Source organism: Vespa mandarinia, chromosome 8 (genome assembly GCF_050613455.1).
Source record: "Vespa mandarinia isolate Hongniang chromosome 8, ASM5061345v1, whole genome shotgun sequence".
NCBI classification, from domain to species: domain Eukaryota; kingdom Metazoa; phylum Arthropoda; class Insecta; order Hymenoptera; family Vespidae; genus Vespa; species Vespa mandarinia.
Window position 1 is genome coordinate 5,467,210 of NC_140817.1, and position 27,791 is coordinate 5,495,000.

The window sequence follows — 27,791 nt, forward strand, 5'->3', positions numbered from 1 at the left end:
GAAAAGCAGCTCTTCTCAAAAAAAAAGAAAAAAGAAAAAGAAAAAAAAAAGAAAAGAAGAAGAAGAAGAAGAAGAAAAGAAAAAGGCCGTACCTGCTTCCACGGTCGTGTTAACAGCCGAAACTCATAAAGACATTTAAAGTGGCCTAAGAGAAAGATGTCTCTCTTCTACCGTGTTCTTGTCTTCTATCTCTATCTATCTCTCTCTCTATCTCTCTCTCTCTCTCTCTTTCTCTCTCTTTCTTTCTTTTTCTTTCTCTCTGTCACACGTCAGCATCTCCTTCGAAAGATTTTTTTTCCAAACTCACTAGACACTGGCGACGATGAATAGACCATTCACCAAATGCGTCTAAACGCACACAAATAACATCCAAGTATTAAAAAGAATATCTATATAACGTTTATTCGGAGTGAGAGTCACACGAGTTACTATGGGAATTACGTTAATGGACCAAAGGATGAAACTTTCGATAAATTCTCGTTCAATTTGATCTCGTTCATTATTGAAATTTAACGTAAAATCAATTATCTTAAATATTATTTATGAAGAGAAACTTTACGATCGTTTGAAATCCATAAAGAGTAAAATTTTGCTAATGTATTTATGATATAGAAAAAGAGAGAGAGAGAGAGAGAGAGAGGAAGAAATAAAAAGAGAGATCTATATCTACATTGATTCTTTGGTCTCTTTCGTCTCGATCTCAATTCCAAAAGAGAACGACAAAAATCTTTTCTCTAGGTTTATCGGCGCGATCAAAGGGACAACGATAGCGCATTGACGCGAGAGAAGGACTGACCCGTTGTCGTCCCTTTTTCATGACAGCTTCACTACCTTCTTCCTTTACAGGCAGGTCGATCCCATTATCTTTTTCGTGGCCGACTTGTTGGCCGCGTAAAGTGGGGAGCCTTGTCCAGGAAGCGAAGACTACGATCGACGTTCGATCAATTTCGAATTCCTTGAGAGACGACGAGTCGAACGAGGTAGAGTAATTCGTAACGAACTCTTCCTACTCCGATCGTTTCTGTCCGATCTACTCCGGGTTGCATGCTTCACGCGATTCCGATCTAAACGTGTAAGAATGAATAACATAAATATATATATGATATTTCTTAGCGGACATAGTTTCAAATATTAGAACATAGTTTCAAAATTGATTATTTTTACATTTCTTTCTTTTTATCATTCATTTTTTTTTTTTTTTTTTTATATATCGCGAACCGAAATGTTTCGATAGTCTTTGTTAATAATAATAATAATAATAATAATAATAATAATAATAATAATAAACGGTTTCGATGATATACGAATTATGCGATATCAAAGTTTATCCTTTGATCGAATTTAAAAAAAAAAAAATATCTTTTTTCTCCAACTTTAACGATATAAAGAATATAATCATGTATGTATGTATGTTTGTTGTTAAAAAAAAATTCAAAAGTTCGTTATAGAGAGATATGATATATAAAAATAATTATTATTTAATTTACAACTTGTCTATGACGTTATTTAGGTACAAACGTGTATCTGTATGAATGAAACGATTCAAAATGATTTTTGGTACGTCTAAGAAACGATTCGTCAATGATTTATCAAACGCCTACGATGTAATTCATCAATGACATATAGGATATATATGAATAAAACGATTCAATGATTTTGAGCTTGTCCATGAAATAAATTGTAACAATTTATCACATGTCTGTGATATAGTTTGTTAATGATATATTTACAAAAAAAATTTTTCTTCGATAATATAAATTCGCAAATTATTAAATGAGCCATTCTGTAATTCGTTGAAAATTATTGAATCGTCTCTTATTCGTAGATCATATAACGTATCGTATTATTTCATATAATATAACGAAATATCTCAATTGCAATCGTTAATATAATGAAAGTATTTTCCCAACATTGATACATATATATGTATACCTATACAGATATCTATATATTTACATATATATATATATATATATACACTCATAGTCGATGTCGGTCGGGTCGCAAAATTATTAAGCGTAATGAAAATACGTAAGGACATAGTTGATGAATAGATAAAGCTTAAATTGCGGCATGATATAGCATCACGTTATATGCCATATCCGGTAAATTTATAAGAACGAATGGCGTGGCTCTCGACGCCATGATCAAAGAATCCAATCTACACGACTACCTAGCAACCTATCGAAATAAATTACAATGTTATGTGATCTACTTATGCAGATTGCTTGCGACAAACTTGATAAAAGGTATAGACTATCATTCGTTCCGTTATATAGAAAGATACATTACGTACTTATCTACTTACGTATCTATATACATCATACGTGCTTTTTTCTTACGATTAGAAAATACTAATTAGAAGTTATGAACCGTAATAAAATATTCACAAGCTCGAATTAAAAATCTTATAATTACCGATAATTTATTGGATATAAATATGTTGAGTGGTTTGCATTTTGTTTCCATGAAATAGACGATTACCTTGCTTGTTTATTTGCTACTGTAAAAACTGATGCTCAGATTTTCTGATCCATTTCAAAACGCAAAAAAAAAACGTATTTCGCGATACTAACACGATAATTCACTCAGACATTTAAATGAACATTGGACAAATGATTATATGATAAAAATAAGGAAATATGTGTTTAACCATTTATGCTACTGATTCTTAATTTCTGAGATATTATTACATTTTTAACAAATTTTTTGTTTCCCTTTATATTTTATATATTAATAATAATAAATAGTAATAAACATATCGTACATAATATATCTTAACACGCATTAAGGATAAAATAATTGAAAACTTTTGATAATTTACTAATTATTTAAACGGCCTTTAAAATACATGGAGTACAATAAACTAATATTTCAATAACATATTATTGAAATAATTTATATATTATTGATATAATTTATATAGAATTTATTAATGTTTATTATAAAATGTACAATAATAGTATAATACATTTACTTAATCATTTAAAAAGACGATAACATGCAGGAAAGTTCAAATAATTTTAATTTAAAATCCTAATACTTAAAAATTTTTATCTTGAGTTTGTTGGCCTTGTAATATAAATATAAATGATTTTTTAATTAACTTTGACTGATTACCGATTTAATTTTTCTTTGTATTCCTGATGAGTAAACTAAACATAGCTCTCTCGAGAATATCTTTCCTTGCAAGTAGCAATGAAGACTTGAAGAAAGTATATTTCTATATCAAACATTTCTTGAATAATTTATACAATTTCTTATTATAACAGCGATACTAATTATTTTCTTTATATTTTTCTATTTTAGAACTTCATTGTAATCGCAGCGCATAACAATGAAATAATCTAGTGTTTGTATCGGTAAAATAAAAATATCGCAAAATAGACGCAGAGTTTGTTCATTCGTGTTCCGTGATTTAAACAATAAGTTTTTTTTTGTATGAACTGCGTGCGATGCAATCGTTAGAGTTAATGTTTGTTCGTAAAGTTTATTGCTTTTTTAACAGTCGTACAGACTGTATTTATAAAAGATGATAGAATTTCGCGAATTAAGGTCAGTGATCATTCGTTAAAAAATAACTATCACGTAATAGAGTCAGAGTATCATTAAAAATGATCTTTACCTACTTCGATATCGATCTACCTCATTTTCAACCAGCTACGAATCATCCACCCTCAATTTTGACCTAAATTGTGAACGAGTAATAAGTAGTAAGTAAATTTTTAAGTCCCTCTGATCATTTAATCATATCGAGGACGAAAGATCCGTATCGGTACGAGTAATTGGTTGTAATTAATTAATAAAAAAGCATTGAATGACCACGAGTAAATTTCTCAAGAGATTTACTCGTGAATAGTTTCTTGTGTATTCATTTATTTATCAAATTAGAATAATATCTTCTTGTTCAAATTTAATTATAATTATTTTAATTATAACTATTTTAAATATTGAATATTTCATTGCATTATTAAATATTTTTCTCGCGCGGAAATAATAAAAAAAATCGCTATTAATGAATTCTAATAAATAATGAGCAAGAGGATATTCGCAATGGATAGTCTCTAGAATTACAAGCTAAATTGTATGATTTTTTGTTTTCTGATAATTAGCGTAATCGCTTATAAAGAGGAGCATCCGAAGATTCTTTTTTATTACATTTTTAAATAAAAATTAATCAAAAATTTAATCAATTTTATTGATAAAAGAAAAGTCTCGATAGAATCATTGCTTTTGAATGAAAAATTTCGAGTAGATTCATTGCTTTTGAAAGAGTAAAATCAAATAGAGTCATTGATAAAAGATAGAGAGACTTGTAGAATTACAGTTCGTACGTTCTAGAATAAATTAATCAATTTTTAGCACAGGATTTTCAGCAATCAATTCTCGTTTCTCTACCTATAATATCTCCATGTTTTTTTTTTCAGGGTTGCTTTAAATGTATCTAGTTTTTCTTTCACGTTTTAAAATAAAGGACAATTTTAATTCTTTCGCATTAACGATAGTTATCGATTGATCTATAGTAGTGATTAGGGCATGAAACAAAGAAGAGATTACATGCCGAAGAGATTCTCACAAATAGGTGGCTCAAAAGGGCTGAATTATTAATCTATTAAATTATTTTCGAGAGATTTATTAGAAATTTTTGAGAATGACTTTTAGTCATATTTTAATTTTATCATGTTGTCATTCAAAATGCTCTTATGGTGATGGATGTATGGATATAAATTTGAAAAATTAAGACGATGTGAGTGTTCGCGGATAGAATTAAAAGTTCTATCCACTAAGAGACTTCATTTTATTTACTCGTAAATTTGATTAGATTATCTTGCGAACACGAATTTTAAAGTAAATTCAATGTTAATCCGTGGATCTTCAGATGCAGTAACCTCCACGTGGTGAGACCTGCGTCGGTAATACTTGAGATATATCGAAATCTTATTGGATGTAAATATTATCGAACGAATGCCTGGATATTTCAAGATTTTTCTAAAATCTTTTTTAATCTAATTCCAATTAAACATTGATGTATTTACATTTTATATCACTAATCATATTTCAATAGATATATAAATTAGATATGAAGGAATTATCTAAAATAATTCCTTAATGAACGAAACTGAAAAATTTTAATTTCTATATATTTTCTTATTTATTCATGATAATACATATATAATTATTTAATGACTATTTAGATAAGTATAATTTTCTAATGGGAAGAAAAAAAAAACAAATTTTCTTCGTCTGTTATTAAAAAAGTTAGATTTTCCTTGGACTTTTAAATAAAAATAATAATAATAATATAAAAGGACGAATAATTTTAATTGATCTGTCATTATTACGTCGATATTATTTTCTATATGTCATAATTTATATCTTACGTATTCCATCGTAAATAACATCGAGGTAATGAATCAATGCTAAATAGCTAAATAAGCTTTATCTATTTGAAGAAATAATTAAATAGAAATAGAAATTATATATTATATAAACTTGTAAAATTAACAAACACCTTTTCAATTAATCTATAACCACAGAGAAGTATAATATATATATATATATATATATATATATATATATATATATATATATTTTCTCTCTCTCTTTCTCTTTCTCTCTCTTTTGCTTTTACCATATCCATTATTATTTTTACAACGTAAAAAAATCTATCTGTTACACATTTAACACGATCGTTAGATTACACGCGTAGGAATATATAATCTTACAAAACAAACTTATACACAGATATAATAAGTAACGCGTAATGGTGACACGATCTTTCTCTATTGCACTTTTATTTTATATTTTGTCCATACCTGTCGTTAAGGTCGCATACTCTACGAGCAAAAAAATGATTAACCCTTTTTGCCGTATATGTACGACCAAAGAAGCATCTGTTATCGAATTATATCGAGACGACAAAAAAAGAGCATGAGTGAAAGAGAAAGAACGAAATAAGAGAGAGAGAGAGAGAGAGAGAGAAAGAGCGACTGACTGACAGGCGTTACCACAGCACGGTGGTTAAAAGGGATAGTAGGAGGGAAATTGAAGGGGTGTGGGTTTTCGGACAATGCGAATCTCTAATTATACGTGCGCCGTCTTCTGCTTTCCTCTCTTATTCTTTTTTCATTGTAAAATCTCTTGCAGCCAGGTATTATCGCCTTAAATCAACAACGCCGCTTCTCAAAGAAGAGAAAAAGAGAAAGAGAATATAAGAGAATGAGAGAGAGAGAGTGAGTGAGTGAGTGAGTGAGTGGAGTGAATGGGTGAGTGAGGTAAGGGTAGGAGTTACGCGTTCGGAAAAGAAGAGAGAAACTCTGGAAGCAGAAAAGAAGGTACGAGAGGGTACTTTAATAGCAGGTCTCGCTTAATGACCCACGTCCCAAAGCCCAAACTGAATGTCATTGCAGTAGATTCGATCACGTGACTGTTAACTTCAGTCGAACTACTACCAATGGCGTAAACGCGATCGATTTCAATCGATTTTATCTCTATAGATCTTCGAAGCTTTATTCTTATTAATTAAATTTATTTGCTATTTTATATATATATATATATATATATATATATATGTGCGTATGTATGTATATTACTTTTATAAAATAATTTATAATCAACGTTATATCGGTAGTCTTTCTAAATCGTGGAATTAAAAAAATATTATATTTTTTTTTTTTTCTGAGCAACGCAAGTTCATAAAATCTTACTTATTTTTATTAATGATGCACGAATAAGCCATTAAGAAAGATTATATTTTAAAATGTTAATTTAACAAACGAAATTACAGTTTTCTTTCGTTAAATTCGTAAGACGTTAAATAAGGTATGTGGCGTCATCTGACGAGCATACTTCATACGACATTCTTAAACCATTCTAAGTCACGTTGGAATACCGAATGTATATGGTTTTTGATCGGATAGATTGAATAGCATGAAATTATTTATATAGAGCTAATATTCTTTTTTTGAAAACAACTTGATTGATTTTTATAATAAAATAAAATAAGAAAATGTTGCGAAACTCTGTCAATGGTTGTTGCCGAATATTATTAAAATTAAATACTGTACAGGTAAGATCTGTGATTTTTGTTAATATTAAAGGTTATGTATGAAGATTATTTTTATCGTTTTTACGGTTTTTTTTTTTTCTTTTTTATAGAGCAATATAACATGTAAATCAATTCACATAGTACATCGAACTAGGCGTACTATTTTAAAAAATTCAATTTCTCTTAATTCGAATCGTTTCGATTCTCATATATTAAATGCTTTCTTTGTACGGCATGCAAGTACAAACGATACAAAGGAAGTTCCTGAAGTAATTCGAATAGATTTAACGAATCATACGACTGTTAATAAAGACGATCCATTATTTGAAATACCAGGTAATTTATGATGTATTTTTTTTTTTTTAAAACATTTCAAATCAGTTATCTTCATATGTTCATTCATGTGTATTAGATATACCAACTCCGGTAGAAGAGGTAGTTACAGTGGTACAAAAGATACATCCTAATGGTGAAGTAGCATTAGAAAGTCTAGGTTTAGGAGGATTTAATCCTGTAGGTCTTATTCAATCTTCTTTGGAATGGTTGCACATCTCTTGCGAATTACCTTGGTGGAGTACGATTGCTATAGGTAAATAAAGAACTTTTTCTTTTATTATACTTCATTTAATTGAAATAAAAGAATTATTTTTTCAGGAACCTTGATCGTTAGATCACTCCTATTGCCTGTAGTAATAAAATCTCAAAGGTATTCAGCCAAAATGAGTTTACATTTTCCACAAATATCTAAATTACAACAGAATTTAACAGATGCTAGAATGAGTGGGGATCATTATCAAAGTATAAAAATTTGTTGATTATATTGGAACAAAAATATAGATTATATGGATATAAATTATTAATAGATAATTATGTTTCTTTTTATTTTAGCTGCATTATATACGAATGAATTATATAAGCTTATGAAGGAATCAGGCTTAAGTCCTTGGAAATCTTTTCTTCCTATGCTTATGCAGGTATATAATCAATAATTATTATATACAGGAAGTTATTATAAAGTATATAAAATAATATTAATTATTTTTAATGAAATATGTGTATAATAATTTTTCATAGGCACCTGTATTTCTTTGCATCGTCTTGGCTTTGAAACAAATGACAAATTTACCAGTTGAAAGTTTAAAAACTGGTGGTCTATGGTGGTTTGAAAATTTGACTGTGTCAGATCCTTATTACATATTACCTTTAATAACAAGTGCAACATTATTCATTACGATTGAAGTTGGAACAGATTCATTACCAACTTCATCAATGGGAATGGTTAAATATGTTTTACGTTGCATCCCATTAGTCACATTACCAATTTCAGCAACTTTTACATCTGTAAGTGATGGATCTCTAGCTTCGCAATATTATAGTCATCAAATAATATCTTAATAATTGTTACAATAACAATACTCTTTAATATTATTAAAGTAATAATTATAATTTGTATTTAATTGCAGGCCATATTATTTTATTGGACAACGTCAAACTTTTTCTCTTTAATACAAGTTGGTTTATTAAGAACAGAACGTGTAAGAAAATTTTTAAATTTACCATTGATAATACAACACAAATCTACTGATCCAATTGCAAAGAAAGGATTTATAAAAGGAATAAAAGAATGTAAGAACAATGTTTTACCTATAAATAATATTTAATCTATTTATTTAAAATCTTTAATTTATTATTTATTTTTAATTAGCTTGGGAAAATATAAAAATAACGAAGCAGATTGCTGAAAGAGATCACATAGATATGGTGAAATTTAATAATGCTGGAAGAGGTCCTGTAATAAAAACATATGCATACGATCCAACGAAACAAATCAAACAAGCTAAAATACGCACAAAAAATAAATAAATATAAAAAGATAATTCATTGGAATAATTGTAAAAATGTAGAGTTTAGTATTATTTATAAGTTTACTTATTAAAAATAAAGTAATAATTTTATTTATTACATTTTTGAATTATTTCAGAAAAAAAATAATTTCACCATATTTATTGCACACAATATAATATGTCTATTAGATCTTAAATCTTTTGATCTAATCTATTGTAAGGAGAAAGCATAAATAGTAAAGTTTTAATATTTAGAAACACAAACGCAATTATTGATTACTTCAACTAAATGTGAATTTTCAAGTGCAGCAGCTACGCGCTCTTTATCTGCTAATTGTTTGTTAAGTGCCGTTTCAGATATATGAGTACCAGGAGTTATCTCTACGCATACTTTAAATCTAGGTGGTAAAGCTCTTAATAATTGTACTCTTATTGAAAGACCAATCAAAGTTGCCATACTACAATGTGGTATCGTTGGTGTAAATTTAACGTTCACAATATTCTCTGCATCGTTAACCTAAAATATTATAATTTTAGAATTATTAAAAAAAAAAAAAAAAAATACATAAATAAAATGATATATCCTATAGCATTACCTGTATAAGATTTTGTTCTACAACATTTAGTTCTTCTAACGTTAAAGGATGTTCAGGATCATTGATATTTCTGATGATATCTGAAATTGAATGCAATTAAAACAAAACCACTTAATAATTTTTTTTTTTTTTTTTTTTTATCAAATTGTAATAATAACAACCGAAAACTTCTCTCGCATCAAACGCATCAACGATATCTTCATCTTCTTCAGCAGCTGTAACTTGTCTATCTTCTACTTTTTTATATAATTTTGGATTAATATTTTCCAAATTATCCATCATCGTCATTATGTATATCAATGAAGATATAAAATCAACATTATCAGATTCGATATTTACGCATAATGATAGATCATTATGAACAATTATATGAAATAATTCCAACGTTTATAATTACATATTATTATAATGATAACCTAATTCATAAACACGACAAGGTTATTGACGTTGAATTTAACAAACACTAGAGACGATAACACCGTAAATTTTTAATTACAAATAACACAATGAAATTATATTTCTAACACATAGAGAATAAAGAAATATTATCTTTAATGATAATAAATAAAATTAAAGTTTTTCCAAATAATTATGTAAAAATAATATATTTTACAAGAGACTACTGTTGAGAACTACTTTTATTGAGGAACTATTAATGGTGAAGCGCTTTAAGCTGAATTTCTAGCGTATTTTCTTATTGGTTAGTGATCAGCCCTTAGATATTGTGTAATTTTTATAGAAATGATGTTTGTCTTTATGTTGCTGAAATGTGGATGCGACAAAAGTCGAAAAGTTTACTGTAAACGCTAATACCACGTGTATAATGATCAATTACCCCTTGTTCTATTCTTTTTGGGGGTTATGTGTAAAATGTTAATTAATAAATATTTCCATTGAATATTATACATTTCGTTTGATTTTAACAAAATCGCTTATCGTCTAATTTATATACAATCAGAAAGTATAAGTAATTAATGTAAGTTATATACGATAATTTTATCGTAAAACATCATAGAGGTTATGTGTACATCGTTTTGGACGTGCTCAAATGTTACATGAAATTTATATATTAAATAAAATAAAAATCATGATAAAACATATGTAATAATAATTTAAATTGTTCAAATAATTGTCTTTATTTTATTAATTAATAGAATTAAAATGGCAACTTCATTAGCGGAACAATTAAGGAAGCTAAGAGCCCCACAAACTGCGATACTGTTACAAGATAAAAAACGTTCAAGTTTGTTATTTGATCCAAAGGAAGCTGCAAATTTAGATAAAGAAACAGTATTAAACATTGGTAACATTCTTTTTTATTTAATTAAAAGTTATTAGAGTTCGTAAATATGTGATTGAATTATTAAATATTAATAATATAATATATGTATTCATTCACAGGTCAAAGTGGCTTACAAGAATTGATTAAGCTATCAAACTTATTTATAGAATTCGAAGAAAATCTATTTGCCCGGAGTTCTATGAACTTAGAACGTTCGATTTGTGATGTTAAGATCAACAAAAGACTTGATAGCGCAATAGAAAAATTTCTTATATTACTTTCACCTTATTTTCTTTTGAATACAGCTCACAAAGCTCTTGAATGGTTGATATATAGATTTCATATACATCAATATAATAAGGATCAATTTCTTCTTTTGATTTTGCCTTATCATGAAACTCGTATTTTTGCCAGGTACGTTAAAATATATAATTAATATATTAATTGTTTATTTCAATTAATTTAAACATATATTTTTTATTTATTAGAGCATTACAATTGATAGATCTGACAGATCCTACAGACAAGTGGCGTTGGCTCAAGCCATTACAAAAACCAGGAGTACCTTTAGCTTCTAATACACTTATAAACAGAGTTAGTTCTGATAATGGTATTTTAAAAAATATGTGCACTCATGTTATTACAGCAACAAAGACGTACTCGGAACAAGCAACATCTTTAAGTACTCTATATTCATTTTATACTACCGTATTAATTGGTGTTATCGATTGTTCATCTACCATTACAGAAGTTCAAACTGGTCACATACTACCAACTCTTTTAAAAGGATTAGCAAGTACAATTCCAGATTTTGCTGCTAGCAGTTATATGATTTTGTCGAAATTATTAACAAAGGTAAAGTTGAAAGATGATACTATGGAGAAATTATTATTAAAAACATTTAAAAGACCATGCTTACAACTAGAGGCAATGCTCTTGCTTCTTTTCTTATATGATTCTGCATTTTGTCGATTGACTTATATGTATGGTAGTGTTGTACGAAGATTGGCAGAGCTCCCATGGTTTATAGAAATGATAATTAAATTACAATCTTCAGGAATCAATGTAACAAGACTTATCGTTCCATTGATACAAACTGCATGTCACGAGATCCTAATAGACACGAAAGAAACTTTATCAGTTCAGAATATGGTAAATAATATGATTTCTTCAATAAAATTGGAAGATAATGCAGTAGATACATTATTATCAAGTATTCTTAAAAAGAATTTTTCTGAAAATGATGTATCCAAAGAATATAAAGATTTCTTGGTTCATTTATATCGATCATTGGAGAGAGGATATCCGGAAAGATTTGACGACTATTTAAAAAATCTTATGAAATATAATGAAAAAAATAGCAGCTCTAAAGTGGAATTAAAATTTCTCACATCCTGGCAATTTGGTGCACACGGTGCATTTGAATCAGTAGAAATATTGGATAGATTGGTTCATACCAATGCAGAACAAAGAATAATTGCATTGGAAGCGCTCGCAAATGACAACATAAATATACCTGAAAATTTTCAAGAAATGATCAGGAATACTCTCAAGGCTAGATTCAATGATGACGAAGTAAACGTTATCAGGAGTTTGCTTTCATTTCCTATAAAACGATTAACAAAATTACTTTCTACGGATACAATAGTCGATGAATTATTAGTTTTGTTATCAACCTGTCACAATGATTCTAGAAAAGTATTGGCCAAGCCAGCATTGAGGATACTTTTAGAATTGTGCGACGATAGCGACGACACAAGTATATTTATCACAACCTTACCATATTTATTTCCTAACAAGGATAAGGACGTAGAAGTTGCTATGGAAATACTATTATCAAATTTTGCCAAGAAAAATAGTTATATGCAAAAGGTTAAAGCTGACATTGGAAGATCACCAAACGCAGAAACGATCACTTCGGCTGTGTTTCATAATATATTAAATTCAGAATTATTACCACCAACTGAAAATATATTGAATGCTATGAAGCAACAAATTCCTCATGGCGATGCCGTTTCCATGTTTTTTAATATGATTTTATTAGGATCTGTTTGTAGAGTACCCGTTGGTTCATTAAAACCAGAACTAGCCAGAGAAGTAATTGAATTGGCTACAGAAATACTTAGAATGTATCCGCAAGTTAAACTTTTGCCAAATTGTAACAATTTAACTGGGAATGATATACAGTCGGCACTTGAATTAACTTCGAATGGTATTTTACCACTTCAAGTAGGGACATACGTTCTCGAAATGGTTCACAGACGTTTGGATTTAAAATCCAATCCTACATTCGATTTTGACAATGATTCAGATCGTAGTAATCTTATATTACGACTTCTCGAAATGTTTTTCGAAGGTATAGATAATAAATTTCAATGTAAACATTATTCACGATGTTTGCAAATATTTTTTCAAAGACATTTTACAACCATGAAAGATTTAATTCGTTTTTTATCACAATTGTTTATAAAACCTGTAAACGTTCAAACGTCACTTCACTGTTTACAAATATCATTGATACTTTTGGAACAATGCAAATCCATGCAATGGGCCTTACAGGACAAAGTTTTTCTAACGAATCTACTTCTATCACTTGCAAGAGAGCACAATGAGTGCAGAATCGTTGCTATAGATATTTTGAAGAAATTAACGCAAACGTTCCATTTAACGATGGAACCATTTTCAGTATTCCTTCAAGAATTAGTAAACAGAAGTCCAGAGATATATATGGATCCAGATCAATTGTCCTTGTATCTTTATGTTTTACTATCACCGGATCCTGACGTAAGCAGTCAATTCAAATCCGATATACGTAAGAAACTTCAACAAGTACAACAGCAATTATTTGATATTGTCACAGACTCGATAACACCAATGTACGTTAAATCGCAGTTATTGAATATTCTAGTACACGTAAATGGGCCAAAAATTTTACAAAATCTTGCAACGCTTGGTCTTGAATTTCTTGAAAAATTAAATATTGAAACGAAACAGGAATCAATTGGAAACGCATTGAAAAATATTCTTCAACGATTTAACAGCGTAACTACGAAAGCTTTAACGAATGAAAAAGTCTGGAAACTTTTTGAAACTAGTATATTGGAATATAAAGGTCAAATAATAATGGATAACAAACTATGCCCCCCAAGTGTTATAATTTTAAAGCAAATCGACGAGACGTTCTTCGAAAGTGTTGGTAAAATTTCAAATCAATTGCAAGGAAAAATTCTTGGGATATTGTTGGACATAGCTACGGATTGTGACGTTGGTAATGTAATATCAAGTGTGAATAGAGCAATAAGAAGAATACGTATGCATGCTCGACTTATAGTAGACGAGTTACAAAAGATGAAAACGTTCAATGAAACGAAAATTGATACAAATCAGACAAATGTAAGAGCAAGACGATCAAGTCAACTTCGTGCCATTCCCAATCCAATGATGATAAATAGCAGAGATTGGAAACGTGGAGTAATCCTATTGGAATTCGTACAACGTGCTGAAAATATAGAAAAAGAAGAACTTCTTTATCCAATTTTGTTCGATTTACTTAAAACATGTCTCAGTTTCGAGGAACAAAGTCCGATCGAATATACGAATCAATTGATCTTGTCGACGATACATCGACTTACAACCGTAAAACTTCCAATTCGTGACGCTCATCTTCAAGTGGATCTAATAGCACAGTGTATAAGAACATCGAGAAATCCTCAGACTCATCATCATGCTTTATTACTACTGGTCGAATTATTGAAGATCGTTAATATTCCTTGTGCATTTCACACGATCATGCCTATATTTACGTTTATGGGTAGTTCCGTTGTTAGACAGGACGATGCTTATTCTATACAAATTATATCGAAAACCTTAGAAACCGTAGTACCCATTGCAAATGCTAAAAACGACGAGACACATGCTTGCGAAATTTTAAGAACTTTTATCGTATCATTACCAGATATACCAGAACACAGAAGGACACCTTTATTCGTAAAACTTTTGCAATTGCTTGACGATCATCTTCATTTGTATTATCTTTTAACGTTCGAAAGTTATGTACTTTCGAGGACACGTATAATCAATGAAAAAACGCCATCTCAAAGGCTAGAATTTGCCTTGAATGTTTCGAAGGAATTCACACCGAAAAGATTGTTATTGGTTTGCGTGAAATTGGCACGATTTTTGAGAGATATGCCCGTCGATATTGAAGAAGAGAAAGATCGAAAGGCGGCCATGTCGTTTCCACATAAACACGTTTTCGATGTTACCAAGAATACACCGAAACATCTTAGACATTACAAATTCATATTGGTTCAATTTCTTGGCAATCTGTTATCAACGACAGATTTTATCAATCGAGTTGCCCAATACAATTTGGATGAAGTGAACGAGATCAGGCCGCATTACGATGCTTTAATAATCGAATTGGTTCTTTTGATACATAATACTTCTAAGACTGCTGATATATATCAGGGTAAGCCAATAGGGAAATATTGGAAGGTTCTTTTACATCATCTTTACGATGTCCTTGATCTCGTTAACAATCTTTTACCAAACAATATATTTTTAATTAGCATCAAACAACTTTTGAATCATGAATTGTTAACGGTTAAAAGGAAAGCTTTAGAACTGCTCAATGCAAGACTTCAACAGAGAAACTTTAACGAAGATGATCACGTCGATCTATTAGAATTGATCGATACATTATTAGAAATTATCGACGTTAACGTAAAACCAGAAAATCAAGAAGGTGAAGTTGTACAACAAACTGTTTTAATTACGTTCAAATTGTTGGCAAAGTTGTTAGCAAGCAAACATCCTGCGGTATTCAAACCCGTAAGTAATTAGATTCTTCTTATCAATTATCCAAGTATTAACGATCTAATGCGTTATATCTTTCCTATATAGATTCTCGAAATGACTACGGAACTCTTAAAAACACGTGATGGTCCAATATTAGGAAGTACGGCATTATGTGTTGCAGAATTATGTAGCTGTTTACGTACTTATGCTATACAATCATTAAACAAATTCGTACCTGCGATTATTCATTTGATGAAGACACATTGTCACGAGGAAATACCGGATATCGTTACTATCAGTATCGTCAGTGCCTTCCAAAAGATCGTCGAATCGATTGGAAATTTCTTGTCACTTTATTTGGATCAACTATTGTACGAATTAACCCGACTGAATTCATTTTATACGGACACGGATCATCCTAAGGTATTTTTATTAAAAAAAAAAAAAAAAAAAAAAAAAAAAAAAAAAAAAAAAAAAAAAAAACCATTATTTTTTTTTTCTTTTTTTTTTCTTTTTTCTTTTTTCTTTTTTCTTTTTTCTTTTTTTGGAAACACATAATTTTGCTGAAATTAATACGTAGATATTCTTGACTTGTACATGCAGATCGGTGTCGTCGTTTCCCGTTTAAAATCGACAACGCAAAAATTGGCAAGCTTCGTACCTTTGCGTGTCTTGTTACCAGCCATCAACAGAACTTACGATAGATTATGCAAGAAAAAATCTTACAAATGTATACCACCTCTATTAAGTATCCTTTCCGAATCATTTCTTTCAGTACCAGCTACTGATTTAAATGCGGCTATACCAGATCTCGCGAGTTTCTTCTTAAAGGTATTTCAATTTCGCGAGGATATTGTATCTAGTCAAGATGATATGGAAATCGATGGTGTAAATATATCTGAAAATATCGAGACAGTTGAGGAGAGTGCTGGTAAAACTTTGGTAGCATTAGTTTTGAAATTAAGCGAGGCCACGTTTAGACCACTTTATTATAGATTTTACGATTGGGCAGCAAGAAATCCAGATCACAAAGAACGTAACATAACTTTCTTCAGGTAAGTCAAAATGATATTCTTGTATGTTCTAACGAATCGATTTAATTCACTGTTTTTTATTTTCCTTTTTTTTTTCTTTTTTTCTTTTTTTCTTTTTTGTTTTTCTAGACTTTCAGCCAACATAGCAGATTGTTTGAAATCATTATTCGTCCTTTTCGCCGGCCATTTCTTAAAACACTCAGCAATTTTATTAACCAATAACAATCTGTTTGTTTCTCAAGAATCAGGAGAATTAACTCTTCCCGAGGAATCGAGTAGAATCGAATTGGTGGAATCAGTTTTATTGACGCTCCATCGAGTTTTTACTTACGATGCCAATAATTTTGTTAATCAGGAACGATTTGACGCATTGGCTCAACCAATCGTTGATCAATTAGAAAATACGATGGGTACAAAGGAAGATTATGATAAACGTGCGAACGATTTGATAGTACCTTGTATAGCTTCATTCGCCAGCGCAATACCAGATGATTCTTTACACAAACTTTTGGTTTATCAAACATTGTTAAAAACTAGACACGCCAAGGCATACGTCAGAAGTGCCGCATTAAATGCTCTGGTGAGATAAACATTTCTATTAAGTAATTCATATCGTAATTAATTTTTTTTTTTTTTCAAATGACAATGTCATTATGCCATATTGATTATGTATCAAAGAAAATTCTTATTTTCTTTTTTTTTTTTTTTCTTATTATTCGTTTTTTTCTTTTTTTTTTTTCTTTTCAGGTCGAAATCGCTCGAAAATTAGGAGAAGATTTTATGCCATTGTTACCGGAAACCGTACCTTTTTTAGCGGAGATGTTGGAAGACGAGGACGAAGCTACCGAAAAATGTGCACAAAATGCAGTGAGAACATTGGAGGAAATTTTAGGAGAGCCATTACAAAAATATTTTTAATTTTAATCAATCCGACGGTTTCTTTTTTTCATTTATGAATTCGTCGAATGGAATCATACGGTGCATGTAAAAAAGAAAGAAAATTTTTATCAATTATCTTCCATAATTTGTTATATTAAATTGATTTATGTGAAATAATCGATATCGATCTCGTAGTTTGGACATTTAATTACGAATTTTAGGAGAATAAACGAACGATTAGCTATATTCGAGATAATAGTTTCTTTTCCATTTTTTTTCTTTTTTTTTTTTTTTTTTTTTTTTTTTTTTTTTTTTTTTTTTAGCCAGACAAGCCTTACCTATTACGAAAAAACATTCTTTTTATTTTATAAGTTATTCACAATTTGGACGAAATATAGAATATATTATTTTCTTATATTATATAATACATTTTTCGTTAAAGTATACGCAATGTCATGGCCGTACATCATATCCATTTAAATATATAATAACGTGTATATATGTACATATACGTATGTACATGCCTATGTATATACATATATCTACATAAATACACGCATTAATTATTATTCACGGTGTACGTGTACGCAACGTTGGATTTTTTCTCTCTTCTGTTTTTTCTTTTTTTTTTCTTCTTTTTTTCTTCTTTTTTCTTTTTTTTTTTTTTTTCTTTTTCTTCTTTTGAGAGAATTCTTAAAGAATATATACACACTTTATGTTTTCTTCGTAATAGCGTATACATCATTGCATCTATTTAGATGCGAAAAAAATGAGCGTTTCATTTTGAGCGCTCACATTTAAATGACGCCTCTTATTCGCCGGAAGTATATATGAACTAGGCCTTTGATTAACTTTCTGCATGAACGACAAAATTGACATTAAACGTAATTAGTCTTCTCCTTTGGAATCACACTTGTGGAACATCCGTCGCTTCATTTCTCAAGGCCATCTCTTCTCCTTGCGCCGTCATTGGAATTTTTCTGTGGCAAAAAAGAAGAAGAAGAAGAAAAAAAAAGAAAAGGTTTCATCATTCATCGTCTCTTTTTATTCTCCATTTATTTATTTATTCATTTACTTGTTTATTTATTTATTAAGAGAGAAAGAGATATTTGATAAAAAGTGAGTTTTATTTTTTCTTGAATACAAATAAGACAAAAGAATTATTAATAAACAACAGGAAAGATAATTTATAAGGAATATAGCCTTACCTCTTTCTATATTGGAATATAATATAGACAATAATGGCATTGCCAACGAACAATAAAGCGATCAGGACGGTTGGTAATACGACATCTGTAAAACAAAAAAATAATCGAATTTATTAATCTGTTTAAAACGTCAAACGAACCGCCGGCCAAAGTTTTCGTTCCCTTTCTACTTTAATATCATCAATATCATCGTCATCATCATCATCATCATCATCATCATCATCATCATCATTATCATCACCACTTCGTTGTCTCTTACGACTAAACACGCTATGGTAACATGACATAGTGAACTTTGAACGCGTTGAGACTAACGGAACGACATTCATAACTCATTTCTCTTCTTTTTTGTCCTTACAAATATATTATATTAATGATAATTTTTATGACCAATTTATTTGACAAAATTAATAAAATAAAAAATATAAATACATTGAGAAAGAGAGAGAGAGAGAGAGAGAGAGAGAGAGAAGCAAAGAATGAATTCGTACCTTTCGAAACATTAACTAAGAATATTTAATACTAACAATTAAAAAAGATCATCGTACAAAGATCAATGTACGATTCTTGGATGTTCGTCGGTAAAAGAATATGAAGATGAAGAAGAAGGAGAAAGAAAAATAAAGTAAATAATGAAAAAAGAAAGAAAAAAAAAAAAAAAAGTAAAAGAAAAAAAAAAGGCGATTACTTCAAGAGTAATCTTCTTGTTTGCAGCTGTTATGTATCATTAATACGAGGAACCATTTATCGTCGGAGAAGAAAAGTTCCAATCGGAAAAACTAAGCAAAGCCATTATTTATCAATAAAATGGAAGATTTATCCTCGAACAAGTTCGATGTACCGAATGATAAAAATTCCAATTAATTCGAATTAATAACTAATAATTAATTCGTATCATATCGATAACAGGAGCATTTGAATATTTATAAACGACACATTGGATTTTCACTGGCTGTACACCATTATAAAGAATTTTAATGTTAATGAAATAATCTGTTTTTTTTGTTTTTTTTTGTTTTTTTTTTTTTATATATAAACGTAAAGAAGAGAATAATTCACCGACCTACGACGTAGTCCGCTTGCTTCATCATAGCAGATTGCGCCGAATCCATAGCCTGGCCGTTTCCGTTTGCGAGTGCGCCTTCGCCCCTACCGATTCTTACGCCCCCACCAAGAACGTTATCACCCGAGAGACTCGATAAATGATGATGTTCGTTCTCTGTCTTGAGAATTACCGCGGACGTAGCTGAAAAAAGGAAAAATAAATAAGACATGAATGAAATAATATTAAACGAACGATTATCAATGATTTTTACTTATGTCCATAGGACGGATTCAATGATCTTAAATATATAATTTAAAAAAAAGAACAAATTTCCCCTAGGAAATTGTTAATACGGCCCTGAGACTCTTTTGTATTAGAAGCTTGAAATTCGACTCAATCGATTGCATTCCTTTCTCTATGACTATATCTTAACACGATTGGTACGTATCGTGTATTGTTAATAAACAAACAAAAAGGGAAAATATTAAAAAAAAAAAACAAATATTTCATAAGAAGTTTGATTGACAAAAAATTGATCTGCTTATTCATTAATTTCATTGATCTTTTATTGATATTATATAGAGACTTTTTTTTCATCGTAGTCATCTTTGACTTATCCTTGATTTATTAAAAAAAAAAAAAAAAAAAAAAAAAAAAACAATATCGAATTATTTTAATTCGATCGAAAAAAAATCATGTCTATCATTATTTTATATTTAAGTTCACTATAAATTGATATATATATATATATATAATATATATATAAATTGATATATATATATATAATATATATATATAAATTGATATATATATATATATATATTATATAGATAAATATTTCATTTTTATTTACATATTTTCATTCGTATTTACGATATTTACATTTGCGTTCGTAAATATTATTTAAATCTATATATATATATATATATATATATATACATATATATATATGTATATATATATATATATAGATACATATACATATATATATATGTATATATATATATATATAGATACATATATATATATATGTATATATATATATATATAGGTATATATATATATATATATATATATATCGGATTGTCCGAAAAGTACGTGCCGATTTTGCCGACATCTACCAAAAATATAATATAAATATATATATATATATATATATATATATCCTAATATATATATGTGTGTGTGCGCGTGTGTGTGTACGTATGTGTATGTGTGTGAGTGAGTGAGTGTGTATACACATTCGATTAGAAACGATCTTTATTCAAACATTATTCAAAAATCATTCGTATTGAAATATATATATATATATATATATATATATATATATATATATATATATATACATACATAAGTACAACTCGGTCACGTTTCCGTTTCTCTTGAAGTGCAAGAAATCCAATTTATGTACCGCTACACGTTCACGATCGTTTTTCTAGATCTCTTTCTCTCTCTCTTTCTCTCTCTCTCTCTCTCTCTCTCTCTCTCTCTCTCTCTCTCTCTCTTTCTGCCTACCTATCTCTGTCTCTGTTTCTCTCTTTTACTTCGATCGAGAAACGTTGCCCTACAAATTGGATGAATTCGTTGGCGGTTTCCCTCTTCTCAGCTTTGAGAAAGTATATATACACTCGTGGAAAAACTTTTTCAACAAGCAAGACGCTTGTTTCGATATTGTGTGTTAATTTTCGTGATCTGACGAAACATTTCCTTTTTTGATTTTCTTCTTTTTGTTTTTTGATTTCTTTTATTTTTCAAAGATTTACTTGGGTCGATCTCCTGTAAATCATTGTCTTCTTTCACGCGTACGTTAATTTCATTAATTTCAATCGATAAATCAAGTATATTTTATAATAATAATAACAATACCAATAATACTATTACTATTACTACTACTAATAATAATAATAGTAATAATAATAATAATAATGATAAATAAATTTATGATTTAAAAAAATATCAGGTCAGTCCAAAATTCGTGCGCATTTTGCTACATACATACATACTACTAATGCGCACGAACTTTTGGACTGATCTAATATTTTAATATTTGATAATTTAAAGAATTATTAATAATTTTAAAAATCTTTCGATAACTTTTTGTTTTTTCTTTTTTTTTCCTTTTTGTTTTCATTTATAAATATCCTACAGCACATAACAATTACTCTTATATTATTACTTTGTGAAATGATTAGGCTGCACGGAATTGGTTACTCTATTGTCTCGTAAAGCTTTCTCTATTTTTTTTTTCTTTTTTTTTCAAAAGAAAGCGTCGAACGAAATGTTAGAAAAAAAGGAAGTGAAGAAAATGGACGAAAAAAAAAACGGAAGTTAGAAACTGTATATCGTTGTAAACGAAATTGCTGCCCATTCTTTGTGTTTCTTTTCGAACAATATCGAAGGGAAGTAAATTGTGTTCAAAACAACAAACATAAAACGTATTTACGAGCGAATTCATGGCTTTCCCGTTATAGTCAAATAATTTAATTTCGTTTGTTATATTTAACAAAAGTCATTTTTTAATTTACTACACAATTAGTCGATAAAATAAATTTATGAGTATGACATAAATGAAAAGAATAGAATATGAAAAAATTATATTTCGTACGTAAAAACAAAAGACAAAAAAGAATAGAGAAAGAAAAGAAAGAGAAAAAAATACGAAAGTTAGATCAATAAAGATTAAATATTAATTAGAAATAACAGGATGTATAACAAAAAATATCATTTCCGAGATGATAAATCGATGCGTTGCAAATTTACATTAAATTGAGATTAAATGTAAATAATGTCGTGATAACGAAGTAACCTTATCATTTAATAAATATAGTATTTAATAATAAAACGATTAAATAATAAATGATAACTTAACGATTAATATTTTATAAATCTTATATATTCAAAGATATAATAATAAGATTAAAATATAAATATTAAGGATAGAAAAATTTAAAAGATAGACAATTTGTATTATCTTTAAACACATACGTACACGCACACGTACCTATATAATACGTACGTAATAATCGAGTTTTATTTCATAACCATGAATTACACGTTATGTCTTGACATTGAAGATAATGATAAGGAATTTGGAAAATACGCATCACGTATTTTTTTTGTTTTTTTTTGTTTTTTTTTTTTTTTTATTTCTTAGTTAAGAAATGTAAGAAGAAATTAGATATATAGGATAGAAAGGCTTAGAAAAATAAAGGAGAATATTTTACTTGATAATGATTATTTGTTTCGAAAATTGGATGTTTATCTTACGACGACGATTAATCGTCCTCATATGAGTAAAGAAAATGAAAGAGATAAACGAGAGATAATGAAAGAGAAAGAGAAAGAGAGAGAGAGAGAGAGAGAGAGAGAGAGAGAGAATGAGAGAGAATGAGAGAGGAAATGAAAGAGAGAAAGAAAGGATTTTCTTACGAATTGAGTATCGAAATAGCATTTTTTGTTTGTTTTCTTTTCTTCTCCATTTGGTACGATGCAAAGCGAAAAAAAACGATATTATCGATCTCTTATTATTTCTCCTTGATTCCGACTAATATAATCTATTGCATTTAGAATCGAGAAAATTTATCATATATTCGTATCACTTTAGATATTCTTTTATTTATGTATATAAAATTGACATAAACTTTATAAATACGAGATTAAAAGCAAATATTCGTTTTTCCTCATTTTTTAACGATTTCATAAAAAAGAATTCCCAAGAGAATTATAAAATTATTTAACATTGTATATCGCACATATCTGGATTGTAATACCCGGAAGTTGCGCAATTAACAATTGCAATATTATTGCATTCGTGAATTTTATAAATGATAATATAAAAGTTTGTAAATCTTATTAATATTCCTTCTAATATTATTATGCATGTGAAAGTTTAATTTGCAAATCATATTATTCTCTTAAAATAATTCAGGAATGTTTAACCTCCTGTTTATTGACAATATATACATACATAAATTTATTCGCCGGTTATGAAAAAGTGATTAGTCTGGAAAGAGAATGTCATTTCGATTATGATTGTAGATCATTTCTTATAGTTAATACGTTCTCATAGTTATTAATTTTTCTAATATTTTTTTTTCTCCCCTTTTTTCTTTTTCTATTTTATTTTATTTTATTTTATTCTCTTTTTTCTTTTTTTTTTCTTTTTCTTTTCTTTTTAAGTTTACCTACCATTAACTCGCGTTAACTAAGAAAAAGTTTTAATTGGGATCCATTCAATGGTTAAAACGCTTCCCTTACATTTTCCTTCGTTATTTCTTAATATTTTTCGATATTAAACTTTTGCGTGAAAGGCAAATCTTTTAAATGAATCCAATCTCATTGGAATCGGCGAATGTGGTAAAATATCTAAAAATAAATAAATAAAAAAAAAAAAAAAAAAAGAAAAAAAAGAAAGGAAAAAAAGAGAAATAAATTAGAGCGAACGACGACACATTTTTTCTGTTATTCTAATCTCGGATTGCAAATGATTTTATATCACTTTTGAGCATTAAATTTACTTCATATCAACGTCGTAACTTTGTAATTTATTATATTCTTACGTCTTCGTAACTTCAATGCAATAACTTTTTTGATGAATGATCTTTGATGATTGAGGTCATTTATTTATCGAAATATCATTTTTTAATTAAGTAACTTTTTACGGGACACAAGTTTCGATCACGTTTCGGCCTTGCGACCGAACCGATTATATTTTCCATATAAAAAAAACAAAACAAAAAAAAACAAAAAAGAACAGCATTGATATAACGATCAAAAATAAAGAAAAAATAAAGAAAAAAATAGAAAAGAAAACATATTATCTTATTATTCTGATAACAACTTAATAAATAAAGAAATATATATATATATATATATATTATATATGATTTTCTTTCTTAAAAAATTTAATATTGTCAATTTTTAAATTTAAAGAAGTTCCCTTATTGAAAAATTCATACATTTCTTTTTACATCGATCGATCAATCATACTTTCTTCGAAGAAATGATTGCACCAATCATTTGAAAAGTTTTTCGAAAGTCCAGGAGTAATTCAATCGTGGTCAAAATGGTCAGAGGTGTTAGCACGTACTACTAAAGCGGACGCTACTCGAATGAAGTCATAAGAGGGTTCTTTTGTTCATCCTTGTCAATCTACGACAATTGTCCGTGCCTCTTTAATCTAATTGATTCACGAGTCCACAAGATGATGTTACTCGACTCAATATACATATATATATATATACATATATATTTATATATATATATATATATATATATATATATATCTTCCTGTTTTCCTTTTTCTCTCTCTCTTTGATTTAAAAATATTCATGTATTCTTGTAAACGAACTCAAAAATCATTCTAACGATGTCATCGATTTGTTTTTTCTTTCTTCTTTTTTTTACGATCTCGCAAAGTATTATAATGCATATATGAAAATCCATCCAACTAGAAACTAGGAAATATGTACAATGTGTCTAAAGTTACATATATACGACAAGCGAACTCTTGATAATGATTTACGTAGAGCTCGTTGCATGTTTCGGTAAAGGAAGGAGCAAGAAAAAAAAAGGAAAAGAAAAAAAAGAAAGTAAAAAAAAAAAGAAGTAAAAGGAAGAAAAAAGAAATTGAAAAAAAAATGAATAGGAAGGGGAGTCATTGTTCTTAGAGATGAATTCCAAATGTAGGTCATATTTTTGAGAGACTCGAATATCTATTTTCCTAATACGTACAATATCTACGCTCACGTATTATTGTACCTCATGCGAATTTCATTCAAGTACAATTCCTTCCGTATTTCTTATTTGATGTTATTTCTTATTAGATAACTTTTTTTCAAGAAAAAAAAAAAAAAAAAAAGATATTAATATTTACGAAACGACGAATAAAAAGTGTATTAAAATCACTATGTATATACATATTTATAAAAGAAAAAAAAAAAAGATTACGATGATTTATACAATTATGCATGATATAATCACTAAATATATTCACACTAAATTAAATTGTACAGGTTGAATAATACGTAAAGAAATCGGATATTTTTCTAAATAAATTCGTGTATATCGTTACAAAGATAATGTATATTTAAGTCTTGTAAAATCATATGTAAAGATATGTTAAATGATATATTTTATGATTAATAAAATCACGAATGTACGTATATTCGATACAGAATAATATCGTGTACAATACAAAAAAGAAAACTGAATAATTAAAAGGAAAAGAAACGAAGTAAAAAACGATCGCACAGAAAATGAGAATATCTTTTTTTTTTCGATCAGTTGAAATAATGAAACCTTACAAATTCAATAAATATCATAGATTATTCATTCAAGAGCAATTCTTTCTTCATTTATATTTGTTTCATATTTGATGTATCTTTTTTTCTATTTTCCTCTCTCTCTCTCTCTCTATCTATCTCTCTATCTCTTTCTCTCTCTGTTCATATCGAAACAATTCGAGCGATGTTACTTGACATGGAAAATAATTTTACGTTAGATCGAACACTATTCGAAATATCAATATGATGTCAAATAAAGAGTAAAGAGTAAAGAGCAATACTCTAGTGCAGTTCTCTGCTACGTTGCGTCAGTCACGTATTCCACGTGCGAAGCACGAGTAGAGGGACTCGTTTATGAAGAAAGAAAGTCGAGTTTAAAGACACGTGCGAATGGAATGAAGAATAAATATCGATCGGACAAATGTTCTTTGCATTTTTACATAATCAAAGTCATTTGGAGTTCTTTTGTTTAAAAAAAAAAAAAAAAAAAAACAACATTTTTTTTTAAACATTTTTTTCTCGACAATATTTTTTTTAAACACACACATATATATATATATATTTTATATATATATAATATATATATAAAATATATGTATAATTTATATTATATTTATATATATGTATGTATGTATGTACGTATATAAAAGTAAAATATAACTTACTGATTAAATTCCTGAAGGTGTCGGTGAAGATTCGTATCATTTTGAAGTAACAAGATGGCGATTTCTCTTAATAAAGTAATTAAGTACGTATGTATGGATGTGCGTATACTATACGTCCGTGTATATATTTGCGTGTACGATTCCGTACCGGACACTACCGATGGAGAATATATTAGCTAAAATTCGGCACCATCACGCGTTTCTGCATGACACATTGTATTACGCGATTGTATACAATTTTTTTCCACTTCTTTCCAAACGAAAACAGAAAAATACAAATTATAGAGAGAGAGATAGAGATAGATAGATAGATAGATAGATAGATAGATAGATAGATAGATAGATAGATAGATAGAGAGAGTGAGAGAGAGATAGTGAGAGAGAGTGAAAGAGAGAAATTAAAAAGAAAAAATGTAGAAAGAAAGAAAGAACACTTATGATATTCGTATACAAAACTTGCTTTTTATTTTATCCCCTTTCGTTCGAGCCTCTCGTTAGACACGAGAAATTCTTTTTCTCTCTCTTTCTTTGGTTTTCCCACCAAACTGAAATGGTTCCCGCGCACTACGTAAGACTTTGCTTCTTGCTTTTCTCTTCCTTTATAACCTTTTTTTCACCAATAATACTCGGAGTCGCACTTATTTCTCTTTTCTTCTTCTGATATTCTTTTTTCTCTCCCTTTTCTTCCTTTATTTAAGATCTTTCGACGAGACGAAAATCAAATAGTCCAAAGTGAGATATTACTTCTCATCGTGAAAAGGAAATTTTCTTTAATGTTTCCAGAAAAAAGAAAACAAAAAATAGAAAATATCAAATATATATATATATATATGTGTGTGTGTGTGTGTGTGTGTGTGTATGTATGTATATATGTATATATGTATCTATTTATGAATATATGTATATATATATATATTCTTTTTTTCTTTTTTTTTTTTTTTTTAAAAGAATTGGCACGAAGCCGATGCGTTCGCGGAACAAACTGAACTGAACGAGATCGGTGCTATTTTGTCGATTTTATTATCGGAGATGAACGACGCGTGGCGTGATGGGAAGGACGTTCACGGCGAATCGACGCCTTCTACTAACAGATGCTCTTTGACCCC

At 28.7% G+C, this 27,791-nt stretch overlaps 4 protein-coding genes across 5 annotated transcripts in view; 2 read left to right on the forward strand and 2 right to left on the reverse strand.

Annotated features, from left to right (window-relative positions):
- The first annotated feature begins 6,887 nt into the window (after nucleotides 1–6,887).
- Nucleotides 6,888–9,010, forward strand: OXA1L (OXA1L mitochondrial inner membrane protein). The gene is made up of 8 exons (XM_035882756.2): nucleotides 6,888–7,069; nucleotides 7,159–7,384; nucleotides 7,461–7,637; nucleotides 7,703–7,846; nucleotides 7,937–8,022; nucleotides 8,123–8,389; nucleotides 8,512–8,674; nucleotides 8,754–9,010. Exons 1-8 carry the CDS (start codon nucleotides 7,010–7,012, stop codon nucleotides 8,909–8,911), a joined length of 1,281 nt encoding a protein of 426 aa, XP_035738649.1. The 5' UTR covers nucleotides 6,888–7,009; the 3' UTR covers nucleotides 8,912–9,010.
- On the reverse strand, nucleotides 9,008–10,118 carry galla-2 (MIP18 family protein galla-2). Its single transcript, XM_035882771.2, has 3 exons — nucleotides 9,650–10,118; nucleotides 9,489–9,568; nucleotides 9,008–9,409 (listed from the first exon to the last, which is right to left on the reverse strand). The coding sequence occupies exons 1-3, from the start codon at nucleotides 9,774–9,776 to the stop codon at nucleotides 9,137–9,139; spliced, it is 480 nt and encodes a 159-aa protein (XP_035738664.1). The 5' UTR covers nucleotides 9,777–10,118; the 3' UTR covers nucleotides 9,008–9,136.
- Nucleotides 10,119–10,295: 177 nt separating this feature from the next.
- Nucleotides 10,296–17,741, forward strand: l(2)k09022 (HEAT repeat containing 1 homolog l(2)k09022). Of its 2 annotated transcripts, XM_035887698.2 has the most exons (8): nucleotides 10,296–10,464; nucleotides 10,643–10,791; nucleotides 10,890–11,184; nucleotides 11,259–15,603; nucleotides 15,676–15,993; nucleotides 16,174–16,625; nucleotides 16,734–17,184; nucleotides 17,352–17,741. In XM_035887698.2, exons 2-8 carry the CDS (start codon nucleotides 10,650–10,652, stop codon nucleotides 17,520–17,522), a joined length of 6,174 nt encoding a protein of 2,057 aa, XP_035743591.1. In that variant the 5' UTR covers nucleotides 10,296–10,464; nucleotides 10,643–10,649; the 3' UTR covers nucleotides 17,523–17,741. The 2 variants fall into 2 exon arrangements, with proteins under 2 accessions (XP_035743591.1, XP_085515207.1); XM_085659081.1 differs by lacking the exons at nucleotides 10,296–10,464; nucleotides 10,643–10,791; nucleotides 10,890–11,184 and having other exon boundaries at nucleotides 11,515–11,625; nucleotides 11,828–15,603; nucleotides 17,352–17,740.
- Nucleotides 17,742–17,822: 81 nt separating this feature from the next.
- LOC118451297 (uncharacterized) overlaps nucleotides 17,823–27,791 on the reverse strand; it is a 25,380-nt gene continuing 15,411 nt past the window's right edge. The window contains exons 6-8 of the mRNA XM_035887699.2: nucleotides 19,755–19,937; nucleotides 18,692–18,776; nucleotides 17,823–18,463 (exon numbers count right to left, since the gene is read on the reverse strand). Of these exons, the coding sequence (XP_035743592.1) occupies nucleotides 18,391–18,463; nucleotides 18,692–18,776; nucleotides 19,755–19,937 (341 nt within the window). The 3' untranslated portion in view covers nucleotides 17,823–18,390. The remainder of the gene's footprint in view (nucleotides 18,464–18,691; nucleotides 18,777–19,754; nucleotides 19,938–27,791) is intronic.